Genomic DNA, 13587 nt, shown 5'->3' with positions numbered 1-13587 from the left:
AATGCTCAATATAAAGGGAATATCCTGGTCCGTTAATTTGACTGCCTGAAAACCAATTTTAAGGCAATTAAACCTGATTTGGACAAATATCACTAAATGCGGATCATGGCCAGTGCAAGGAATCTATTACTGATTTCTCTGACAAACTGAACTTTATTTGGACGATTCACTACTCTGAGATTAACAATAGTGAATATATTCAGATTCAACAAACACGCAGTTCCTGGAATACATGCTTCCCTCTTATTTCTCTCTTTTTACATTTCTATAAAAGGTTTAATAATAACACTTTTGAAATGACATTGGTATTTTATAGTCATTTTTTTCACCATCATCAGATTGGAAAATACAATGAGCATACTCTTCAGAATGGTTCAGAAAAGATGAGAGATCAATATATTAACCTGTTTGAATGCATCCTCGGAGTCCAACGAGCAGTCCGGCACTGTGGTATAGAGGCAATGTAAGATAGAAGACATCCTCACTTGTAAGTCCACATAACATGCCCACTAAGCCGCTTCCAAAAACACGCTTTTGTGTTATCACAGCAGCCTTCGGAAGCCCTTGAAGAAATAAAGAGTATTGGACACTTCTAAGTGCATGGAAATTAAGTAGATCATAATTGACAGGATGAGGAGAAACCCATCTTAAGTCATGTACTGCTGCTGTGGAAGCTCCTAAACTATATGTTGTATTTGACTTTCATAGATGAAATCTGGCACCAGGTTTATTATGAGTGGAGCATAAAGTAGTGACAGAAACTCCAATTCCAGCAATGTATCACATGAGTCAACTGAACCATGTGGTCTGTGGTTATAAATTAGTAGAGAGGTGCTCTATAAAATTTGTAATGAAATCCAATTGCAAAAATGATTTTATCCCACAATACATGCATTTTCCAGTTTCAAAAATGTTGTCCGCCAATTGCGTTTTGTTTAGAAAAACAAAACAAAAAAAAACATACTGCGCTTTACTCACCCTCTCTGGATGCAGGACAGACACTTTGGTACTGCTGTCACTGCTCACGGTGTCTGTTATTGTCTGCAGTGCAGACATCTGTTTGATAGTGCAGCCAACAACTGAGCTCAGCAAATCTGGGCAACTCATACTCATACAGATAACTGGGGCAAAGCTGCCAAACTCAGTTACTGCCTGCAGCACTGTCAAAGTGAGGTGGACCCCGGGAAGATAAGTACAACACAGTTTTTTTTTTAAACATACTACAGCTGGGGAACAGGAGTTTTCCCAAAACTAGAAAACCCATTTAATAAAAAAAAAGAAAAAAAGAAAGTAATTGAATGAATGCATATTCTTCAATTGCTAAGGCACATGGATTCTAAAGGGTGCTTTACACGCTGCGACATCACTAACGATATATCGTCAGGGTCACGGTGTTTGTGACGCACATCCGGCACCGTTAGCGACATCGCAGCATGTGACACCTATGAGCGACCTTAAACGATCGCAAAAGAGGCAAAACCCGTTGGTCTGTGACACGTCGTTCACTTACCAAAAATCGTTGTCTGGTCAGTTGCGATGTTGTTTGTCATTCCTGCAGCAGCACACATCGCTATGTGTGACACCGCAGGAACGAGGAACAACCTCGTACCTGCGGCCGCCCGCAATGAGGAAGGATGGAGGTGGGCGGCATGTTCCAGCCGCTCATCTCCGCCCCTCCTCTGCTATTGGGCGGCCGCTTAGTGACGCCACAGTGACGTCGCTATGACGCCGAACGCACCACCCCCTTGAAGAAGGGATTGTTCGGCGGTCAGAGCGACATCGCTGAACAGGTATGTGCGTGTGACGCTGCCGTAGCGATAATGTTCGCTACGGCAGCAATCACCAAATGTCGCACGAACGACGGGGGCGGGTGCTATCGCGCACGACATCACTAGCTATCGCTAGCGATGTCACAACGTGTAAAGCACCCTTTAGCGTCACCTGTTGGCCTTTTACATAGTAACTCCATATATTGTTTTGTCAACAACTATATTCTATTAAAGAGGTTGTCCGGTCCAAATCCACAAGTCTGCAGTCACTATGTGTTACTCTATGTGAATGCAGATTTTTGAATCTTCACATCGCGTGCACTATGCGCTGGGAGGAAGCGCTGGTGTCAGAACCGGGAACAGTGGTCACATGGCCGCAAGTAAGTTATATGAACACTACTGGCCACATTCTGGCTAGATGGGTGGGATCATGCTCAATACACTTGTACTGAGTGGGCCACACCCATGCAGTCATATCCTGTCCAGGAGTATGCATCCCACATACTTGTGTCCACGTGACCTCTGTTCCCGGTTCTGAAACTGGTGAATCTGCAGTTACATGGAGTGACACATAGGGACTGAAGATTTATTGTCTTAGACAAACCCTTTAATACTTTTTACTGTATATTAATACTATGATTAACTATGAACTACAAATACTATGAAAACTTATCAGTAATGGAGAATTTGCTGCATACACATTTATACAGCTCATTTATAATTTAAAGGGATTTTACCACTAAATATATTTATCACCTATCCACAAGCTAAGTGATAAATGTTGGGTCGCTGGTGATCCCACCACTAACCATGCCACTCCATTCATTCACAGACGTAAATAAGAACAGGGAATTGGTGAATCCCCTCTGCTGATCATAGGGGCCGCAAAAATGTGATTTCCAATGATTGACATTTATTTCCTTTTCAGTTCTTTACCTAACTTTTATTTCTGACTAAATGAATCCATGTGCACTTAGCTCCCCATACTGATGGCAGTATGTAGTCAGAATTATATACGAGGAGGCACCCAGAAGGAACAGAAATCATTTTCTGGAATTCGGGACACTTGTAGTACAGGGTTCTGCTGCCAGGTGAATGTTCCCAGAACCTTCTGAGTCGATCTTTCACTTATTTTGTGATGGCTGATTAACAAGAACAACATGCGGCTATGACGCTTTATTTCTTTTTTGGGAAAATAAACTGTTGTTGCAAGACATCAAGTTTGATGTAACGCGTTTCATGACCACTTTCTAAGTTAAACTTTGCTGACAGGATCCCCATGAAATCCTAGTCAACTCCATAAGTTCATCAATGCTCCAACTGCAATCTTCTAGAATGACTTGACAAATTTCTAAACTAGTGTTATGGGCATTACAGTGACATGTCACACGACAGCAACTCTTAGGGGTACTTTGCACGTTGCGACATCGCTTCTGCGATATCGCCGGGGTCAAATCGAAAGTGACGCACATCTGGCGCCAGTAATGACATCGCAATGTGTAAAGCCTAGATGCGCCGATAAACGATCGCAAAAGCGTCGTAAATCGGTGATCTGTGTAGTGTCGGACATTTCCATAATATCGCTGCAGCGACAGGTACGATGTTGTTCCTCATTCCTGCGGCAGCACACATCACTGTGTATAAAACCGCAGGAGCGAGGAACATCTCCTTACCTGCCTCCAGCAGCTATGCGAAAGGAAGGAGGTGGGCGGGGATGTTTACGTCCCGCTCATCTCCGCCTCTCCGCTTCTTTTGGCAGCCTGCTGTGTAACATCGCTGTGATGCCGCATGACTCGCCCCCTTAGGAAGAAGGCAGGTCACCAGCCAGAGCGACGTCGCAGGGCAGGTAAGTGCGTGGGAAGCTGCCGTAGCGATAATGTTCGCTGCGGCAGCCATCAAAAGATATTGCATGTGCGACGGGGCAGGTACTATCGCGCTCGGCATCGCTAGCATCGATGTCGCAGCATGCAAAGTACCCCTTAGAAACATTTGTGCAATTTCTTTGTGTAATGTTGTCGTCTGAGTATTTTAAAGCTCTGATCTTGCTGTAAATTAATCAGTAATGGTGCAGTCAACTTGTATGTCCCGTGCGACTTACAGTGAAATCTACAGCAAGTGTGTCGTGTGCAACAAAAATAATTTTTGAAAACGTATGCAACTTTGTGTTGCGATATGTCGCAAGGTGCAATGCCAAATGTAAACAAAACATTACATCCAACGTTGCAATGCGTTGCTGCGGCTTCAGTGTTGCACGACATGTCACCATGTAGACCACACCTTACTTGTAACAGCTTCATTATAGTATAACAACTGTTTCCAATTATTTGTTTTCCCAAAAAGAAACATAACTCCATAGCCGCATATTGTGTAAATCAGCCTTTACAAAATAGGAGAGCAAAAAAAAAAAAAATTATTACATTATGCCAGTAGACATTCTTGGGGAAGGTTGTGTTTGACTCCAAACTCTGAAGGATTCAGCAAAAATCACCTAATAGCAAAAGCCAAAACTGCTTGTGCCTCATTCTCCTGAAGATGATTTATTTTAGGTACCGCTACGTATTTATCAAGTCTGAAAACTACAGCTTCCATAGACAGACACATGAATATTTTGGAATCATTTATTGCCAGATTTTGAAACCTTATTGGTGAACATTAACTGTGATAAAGGCAGAGTACACTCAAGGTATCAACAGAAGACAGAGCTGGAAGCTGGAAGCTTTGTTACCAGTATAATTAATGTTCAGCACCCTGACTACTGACTAATTGTGAAGGGCGAGTGTGCGAGCCCCTGCTCGTTACTCGATCAAGCATTTGGGTTCTTGGGTGCAACTCGAGCACCGAGTATAATGGAAGTCAAAGAGAAACTCGAACATTAAAGACTGAGTAACGAGCAATGGCGAGCATACTCTCTCATCACTACTGATTAATTCTTCAGGGGCAGAAAAATCCCAGTTCTTAAAAGGATGATTTACCTGTGGTTCCAGATGTGTAAATATAAAGAGCTGGAGAAGTTGGTTTAATGCCGGCCCTATAGGATTCTGGAATAGGCTCTTCAGGGGCGGCTTCTATTTTGTCCAGTAAACTTTGAACCCCTTCAGTAGGCGACTCTCTGCTTAGGTAAAACACAAGTACCCCATCTTCTATCAGAATGGGCAGCACATCCTCCACAGCAGCCTTCAATTCTTCACATAAAAAATATTATTTAGCATTTAATAAATTATTCCATTCTGAATGAACCAACTTTTTAAATAATCTATGAATGCAAATGCTCCATATATACATATGTAATTCATTAAATAAATAATATTAATACAGGCCAAGAAGAAACAGATGTCCAGACTAGAAAATATTGCAATTGCAGTATGTTAAAACCTAAGAAAAGAAACAACAACAACAAAAACAAATTCAGCACATAGACTATTAAAGGGAACCTGTCAGGTGCAATATGCACCCAGAACCACGAGCAGTTCTAGATGCATATTGCTAATCCCTGCCTAACTGTCCCTGTATACACTAGCATAGATAAAGAGATTTTTAGAAAAAGTATTTTTAAGGATCTTTTATCGTATGCTAATGAGCGCGGGGACTAGTCCCCTGGGCGTTGCTTCCCTGGCCCCATTAGCATGTTAGTATGCCCCTGTAGGTGTGCTATCATGCTAATGAATGCGCAGCGTTAGAGGATGATCTCACTCACTTCTCCGCTGCCATCGCTGCCCGACGCTGGATTTCATCTCAGTGCGCATGACCCCGGAGTTTGGGTCAAGCGCACTATGAAGTTGGGTGTACACGTCCAGGCTTCAAACTAAAGTAGTTTGTGTGACCGAAAGTCTGGGATCATGCTCACTGAGCCGAAAACCAGTGTCGGACAGCAATGGCGGCAGAGAGGTGAGTGAGATCATCCTCTGACGCTGCACAGACATTAGCATGTTAGCACACCCACAGGGGTGTGCTAATATGCTAATGGTGCCGACTAGCCAGGTAAGCAATGCCCTTGGGACTAGTATACGATAAAAGATCTTTGGAAATATTTTTTCTAAAGATCTCTTTATCTATGCTACAGGAACAGTTGGGCAGGGACTAGCAACATACACCCAGAACTGCTCTTTGTTCTGGGTGCATATTGCAAATGTCAGGTTCCCTTTAAGTAAAAATGGAAACAGGACATGTAAATAATATAGGCTACTTGGTTAATAGGTTAATGCTATTTTGATTAAAAAATCATAATAGCCATCCCACCTTATCATGACATTACAGAGTGATATTCATACATTTTCAAGAGTTTAATCTATAGTGCGATTCACATGTCCATGTTTTTACACATATCGTGTGTCAATGCAAAACAAAGGGAGACATGTCCATATTTTTCCCACAGATGAAAAAGGCCAATACAAGTCTATGGGCCCATGAAAGACACAAAAAGCACATGGATGGCCTCAGTGTGTTGTATGTATTTAACATTGAAAAGGGTAGGAGAAGTTTTGTAATTTCTTTATTTTATGATCCCACTGTGAAAAATGGTGATGATACACCAATGGTAAAAACAGACACTTGGAAGACACAATGATGTAAAACAGCGACCACAGTACCATTTATTCAATAGATGTTTAAATACAGATATGTGAATGAGGCTTTAGGCTGTGTGTCATGCAGAAAATCAGCAAGTAAAAAACGCACATGCATTTTTAGTGCATGTCCGCAGTGGAAACACTTAGAAAACGCATGCAAACCGCACATAAGTATATCAAACAAGCCAAAGCTAAATACAAGGAATATCAAAAACAAAGCAACTTTATTTAAATCATGACATACCAAGAAGAGACAAAAAAATGCAGCATCAAAAATGTTATGAAAAGGCATGTTAAGATCCGCAATGAAAAAATGCAAGTAACCTAATTTACATAATAGGTGCAGAAATGCTGCAACATCAAAAACTCAACAAAAGCTCATTGTGGCAACGTAGCCTTATAGTGTTTAACGTCTAAATTAATTAGTATTATGTTTTCATTGGACTTTTGCAGATGTGGCGACACCAAATATCTTTACTTTTATTTCCCTGTTTTTAAATTTAGAAAATGGGTGGGATTTAGGGTTTGGTTTTTTTTTAAATTGTTTAAAAACTTTTTTTCCCACCTTATTTTTAAGTCTCAGTTTGGGACTAGAACCTGCATTATTTTGATTGCTTGTTACTGCAATACCAATGCATTAGTGAAATTGATGTTCTGTTATGAAGCTCAGCCACAGTCTGGGCTTCACAGTAAGACAAATATGGGTATCGCCACAACACACCAAAGTAGCATATAGCAGTGCTGCAGAAGTTAAATCACCATGAACCAAGACTGATATCACTTCAGCATGGACTCTCAGGATCCACCATCTTTTAAAGGGCAGAGGTGGCTGTGATAGGTCTTCCATAACATGTGACCCCAACAGCAACTCACAGGCTAGCAGTAATTAACTCCTGCTAGACCCATCACCAGCGAGCACAAAACTGGTTGATGCCCGGCTCTTAATAAGCAACACAGAAGCACCAGGTGGTGTGTCAGACTCTGCAGTATGAGCAGAGTCTGAAGTTGCCATTACACCTAGTGCATATAAGGCTATGTGCTCATGTTGCGTTTTTACATGCGTTTCTGCAGCGTTTTCAACTGCAGCGTTTTAATGCCAAAATGCATGCGTTTTGATTTCCAAGCAAAGTCTATAGAAATACCATGCTGTTCAAAACGCTGTGTTTAATTTGCATATTTTTGGGCATAAACTCAGCGTTTAAAGAAGCAGCATGTCAATTGTTTTTGCCATTTGAGCTGCGTTTTGATAACATTAGAGTCAATGAGCAGATGCAAAACGCATTTTATATCAAAATTCGAGCATTTTACATTCTTTTTGGATACACACACACACACACACACACACACACACACACACACACACACACACACAGCATATATCCCAAAATAATGACTTTAAAATGTATAACTCAACTAGCTAAAATATGGCTATGTGGAAGGAAAAATGAAATGGTTTTGGCACTTCTATATTGGTGTACAATAAACAAAACAACATAAATGAAATTGCTTTGTTCTAAAAAAAAATCTAAATAAATAGGCCATTCCTAAAACTTCCCCACAAAATATATAAACACCAAACATAATTATCATTGTAGCAAACAGTGTATAGACAATGCATATGTCTCACCTGGATCTGCAATCAGGATTTTAGCCCCACTGCACTGAAAGCAATGAAGAAAGGATTTTGAACGTATGTTGTAGTTTAGACAAGCCATTGGCCATCCTAGTTTGGCTAGTGCTAACCAAAGCCAGATATATGCAGGTTCATTACTCATGAAGACAGCAACACAATTTCCATTTTTCGGATTTCCATAGTGGCTTAAAGCCCATGCTGCTTGATTGCTTTTCAGATCTATATCCCTGTACGAATAGGCCTGGTCCTCGTATAAAATAAATGTCTTGTGAGGTTTGGTAGACACATGCTGTAAAAATACTTCCAACACTCCAGGGGCTTTGTAATGTTGCACAGACTTTTCCATCTTCTTGAAATAATAGACAACTTTTAAGAAGAACTTGAAGTCTTCCCACAGGTGTAGTGAAAATATCTTCCGAATTATATATACTCCTATGGGGAGTAAGCCGAATATCCCCAGCATGAGATTCATCCTGCAAAATAAGAGCAAATGATTACCTTACAACAAACTCGTCAATGAAATTAAAGGTGGAATGGGTTTTCAGATCCTGCATATTTTGCACTTTGATAACACTGGTTGAACAGGAGGACAAAGACCTATGGTTCAAAGTGATAGTAGTAAAGGAATCCTTTTAAATAATTAACTAAGAACATTTGTGAAAAAAATTGTAACTCAACTGTAAAGCAAATTATAAAAAAAGACAATAGCTTAAAGGGGTTGTCCACTACTTTTACGTTGATGGTCTATCCATATGATAGGTCATCCATGTCTGATCAGCCAGGGTCCGACACCCAGCACCCCCACCAATCAGCTATTCTTGGTGCCGGTGACAGCAGGCAGATTTAAATGCTCAGTTCCAGAGCTTCCCCATCAAGTGATAATGGTTGCAGCCGGGTATTGTACATCTGCCTCCCATTCAAACCAATAGGAGGCGAATAGGTGGATCAGTTGACAGGGCAGCTTTGGAACTGAGAAATTCTGTCTGCCTGCTGCCACCACCAACACTGAGAAAAGCTAATCTGTGGGAATGCAGGGTGTCGGACCCCGGCCGATCAGACATTGATGACCTATCCTAAGGATACGCCATCAATATAAAAGGTAGTAGCCAACCTCTTTAATGGTCTGAATCAGTGTCAGATTGGGACTAGAATTCTGTACCGTAAATGTGAAAAATGATTGTGAACTTGTGGGTTATGGCTGATCAGGGTGTATCACATTTGCAGAATACTAAATAATATCACTAATAAGAGTGACAAGTTTAATCATCATACTGTTACCTAAAAAAATCCAGAATATCAAGACCAATATTATCAATAATATACCAGTGACAAATATTACCACCACAACATGACAACTTATTACCACCACATAGTGACTGAATAATAACACCATTAATGCAAAAATTGCCCATCAATAATACCAACATTTATAAAGTCTACTGTACCAAGATGAAAGATGTCTTCTCCATTGCAGTGTTCATGATAAATACTACTTTCAGACAGCGGTGTACCACCCAGAGCGACAGACCATGTGACTGCTAGGTAGCCGAGCGGGTGGGCGGGCCCAGTTCCAGCCGCTCTACATTTTTCATCACCACTCAGCTAAAGCCTGCTGAGGTTGCTTTGTGCAGCCGGACGTGTGGGCTTTTGAGAGAGAAGTGGGGAGGAAAATAAGTGCATCCGGCCATTTTACAGGGGTAGGGTGGTGCGGATAATATTCAATCAGATTTTACAGGGTGAGAGGGGATAATGTATATGGTATACATGACTTTGCAAAATGGTACACAAAGACACATTTACTGATTTTACTTTTCCAGCACCCTCCTACTTTTCCCCAACTCCAAACAATCTTCATACATGTAGAACCAATTATAGTATATATAATATATAATATAGTAATTATAGCTAAACAGTAATATTGCCCCTACACCCCACATAATAAAACTGTACCTCTATGTACCTCTATAGAACACAGTATTAGTGCCTCCTCTCTGCTTTTATATAGTAACAATGCCCTATCATTGTGTCCATGAGTTAATATTGCCCCATATAGTGACAGCACTCCATCTGTGCTTTCATATAGTAATAATGCCCCCTTATGTGCATCAATATAGTAATAATGCCCCCCTTATGTGCATCAATATAGTAATAGTGCCCCCCCCCTTAAGTCCTTCCATGCCCAGGCACCTCACTAATTTTGGTGCAGTTTGAGTTAGCTTTGGGTTTTGGATGGGCATATAACATGCCAGCCTTAATAACCTACCCCGCATTGACTGTTCCTGTAGATAGTAGTGGACATTTTTGAAAATGTAACAATAGAAAGGGCAATCATACACTAGTAGTCCCTTTTTAAATTATTTCTGTCATCCTCCAAATATAATTTAGGCTTATCAAGTACTCATATAGGGAACTTGGACTTTATAAAAATCACCACTAAACCATATAGCTTTTCATTAACTTGTGTAGAAAATGATCTTTAGTCATTATGCAAATTAAAGTGCTCTGTGCAACCTCAAAGTGGCCAAGGGGTCATTGCACCATTCCACACCTCAATTACAATCTCTTTGCATAAACTGATATCTTGGCTCCTGCAGTGACTATTTGTATATACACATGGCTGAACATATAATGTGTCGATGCAAGAGCAGACAGGAGAAAGAGGAATGGAGAACCACATTATTGGGTCATTTTTAATACATAATGAACACCATATAAACAAAACAATAGTGGAATTGTGGGTGGTTTTTTGAGTTTCAAGACACTAAGTTTTTGTTCCACCTTTTTCAAAAGATTCTATGGTAAAATGAACAACTAGTCTGACAAAAAGCACACTCTCAAATGTCAACAGAAACATACCAAACAATTAAGTTTTTAGAAGAGGAAAACAAAAAGATAAATGGAAAAATGGAAATGGAAAATTGTCCAGTCATGAATGGGGTTAGAATCAGGATTATTTGGTCATTCTATAGGTGAAGCAATAGTAAGCATCTGAGGTTGTAGAGAAAGGCATTAATCCTGCGCTGCCAATAGAATGAAGACAGAAGAGATATTCCTGGATTGTGATTCATTAGACAACACGTTTTGGAGTGCTCTGACTCTACATCAGGCCAATCATGTTAGGGAGAGACCGAGAGCAAGTGGAGAGAGAGTGGAGAGAGCGGCAAGGGAGAGAGGAGAGAAGCGAGGCAAAAGAGAGCAGAGAGAGAGAAGAGAAGAGAGACGAGAGGAGAGAGGGGGGAGAGGGAGAGAGGGGGAGAGAGGGAGAGAGAGAGAGGAAGGGAGAGAGAGAGAGGGAGAGAGAGAGAGAAAGAGAGAGGGACAAGGAGAGAGTGAGCGAGGGAAGGAGAGAGAGAAAGGGAGGGAAGAGAGAGAGAAAGAGAGAGAGGGAGAGAGTGAGCGAGGGAAGGAGAGAGAGAGGGAGACGGAGAGAGGGAGAGAGAACTGCTGTGCAAAATAAGGCGCGTATCCAAACGGTCAGCAAAAAGTCATATGACCGGATAAGAGACATCATATAATGTAAAGTTTTTTTATAAACATTTTAAAAAATTATCATAACATCTTTTGTAAGTGAAAATTGAGAATATGGAGAGTGAAGATGAGAAAATAAAAAAATAAAGAATACAAAGAGTTAAAATATTTTTAAATAAAAGTTGTTGAAAATGAGATTTGAACCCTTGCATTTGTTATCAGTCCAGAAACAAGGGCTCACACATCCACAGCCATATACTAGTGTGGAATTATTGAACGGTGATAAAGAGGTTAAAGTGCTGTCACTGTTGTTGTTGAGATAAGCTACAGTTAGGTCCAGAAATATTTGGACAGTGACACAAGTTTTGTTATTTTAGCTGTTTACAAAAACATGTTCAGAAATACAATTATATATATAATATGGGCTGAAAGTGCACACTACCAGCTGCAATATGAGAGCTTTCACATCCAAATCGGAGAAAGGGTTTAGGAATCATAGCTCTGTAATGCATAGCCTCCTCTTTTTCAAGGGACCAAAAGTAATTGGACAAGGGACTCTAAGGGCTGCAATTAACTCTGAAGGCGTCTCCCTCATTAACCTGTAATCAATTAAGTAGTTAAAAGGTCTGGGGTTGATTACAGGTGTGTGGTTTTGCATTTGGAAGCTGTTGCTGTGACCAGACAACATGCGGTCTAAGGAACTCTCAATTGAGGTGAAGCAGAACATCCTGAGGCTGAAAAAAAAAGAAAAAATCCATCAGAGAGATAGCAGACATGCTTGGAGTAGCAAAATCAACAGTCGGGTACATTCTGAGAAAAAAGGAATTGACTGGTGAGCTTGGGAACTCAAAAAGGCCTGGGCGTCCATGGATGACAACAGTGGTGGATGATCGCCGCATACTTTCTTTGGTGAAGAAGAACCCGTTCACAACATCAACTGAAGTCCAGAACACTCTCAGTGAAGTAGGTGTATCTGTCTCTAAGTCAACAGTAAAGAGAAGACTCCATGAAAGTAAATACAAAGGGTTCACATCTAGATGCAAACCATTCATCAATTCCAAAAATAGACAGGCCAGAGTTAAATTTGCTGAAAAACACCTCATGAAGCCAGCTCAGTTCTGGAAAAGTATTCTATGGACAGATGAGACCAAGATCAACCTGTACCAGAATGATGGGAAGAAAAAAGTTTGGAGAAGAAAGGGAACGGCACATAATCCAAGGCACACCACATCCTCTGTAAAACATGGTGGAGGCAACGTGATGGCATGGGCATGCATGGCTTTCAATGGCACTGGGTCACTTGTGTTTATTGATGACATAACAGCAGACAAGAGTAGCCGGATGAATTCTGAAGTGTAACGGGATATACTTTCAGCCCAGATTCAGCCAAATGCCGCAAAGTTGATCGGACGGCGCTTCATAGTACAGATGGACAATGACCCCAAGCATACAGCCAAAGCTACCCAGGAGTTCATGAGTGCTAAAAAGTGGAACATTCTGCAATGGCAAAGTCAATCACCAGATCTTAACCCAATTGAGCATGCATTTCACTTGCTCAAATCCAGACTTAAGACGGAAAGACCCACAAACAAGCAAGACCTGAAGGCTGCGGCTGTAAAGGCCTGGAAAAGCATTAAGAAGGAGGAAACCCAGCGTTTGGTGATGTCCATGGGTTCCAGACTTAAGGCAGTGATTGCCTCCAAAGGATTCGCAACAAAATATTGAAAATAAAAATATTTTGTTTGGGTTTGGTTTATTTGTCCAATTACTTTTGACCTCCTAAAATGTGGAGTGTTTGTAAAGAAATGTGTACAATTCCTACAATTTCTATCAGATATTTTTGTTCAAACCTTCAAATTAAACGTTACAATCTGCACTTGAATTCTGTTGTAGAGGTTTCATTTCAAATCCAATGTGGTGGCATGCAGAGCCCAACTCGCGAAAATTGTGTCACTGTCCAAATATTTCTGGACCTAACTGTATATGCTTAGAAATGTATATGTATTTATTTTGTAATTACTAGGAAGTATAGATAAACTAAATAAACTGGCCATTGCTGACAAAGCTGATGAAAACATTTATGTTGTGTCCAAAGAATTAATATTGTTTGAATAAGATCCTGATTTAAAAAAAAAAAAAATAATTCTAATAT

General features: G+C 40.6%; 1 protein-coding gene across 1 annotated transcript in view; it reads right to left on the bottom strand.

The window, feature by feature from the left end:
- Positions 1 to 13587, bottom strand: part of LOC142303856 (long-chain fatty acid transport protein 2-like) — a 156580-nt gene that overhangs the window by 63472 nt on the left and 79521 nt on the right. Inside the window, exons 2-4 of the mRNA XM_075345657.1 lie at positions 7962 to 8440; positions 4742 to 4951; positions 405 to 563 (exon numbers count right to left, since the gene is read on the bottom strand). Coding sequence (XP_075201772.1) covers positions 405 to 563; positions 4742 to 4951; positions 7962 to 8439 — 847 coding nt within the window. The 5' untranslated portion in view covers position 8440. The remainder of the gene's footprint in view (positions 1 to 404; positions 564 to 4741; positions 4952 to 7961; positions 8441 to 13587) is intronic.

The sequence above is a fragment of the Anomaloglossus baeobatrachus genome, chromosome 4, assembly GCF_048569485.1.
Source record: "Anomaloglossus baeobatrachus isolate aAnoBae1 chromosome 4, aAnoBae1.hap1, whole genome shotgun sequence".
Classification (NCBI taxonomy): Eukaryota; Metazoa; Chordata; class Amphibia; order Anura; family Aromobatidae; genus Anomaloglossus; species Anomaloglossus baeobatrachus.
Note: the sequence above shows the minus strand (reverse complement) of the source record. Positions and strands in the feature narration are given on the sequence as shown.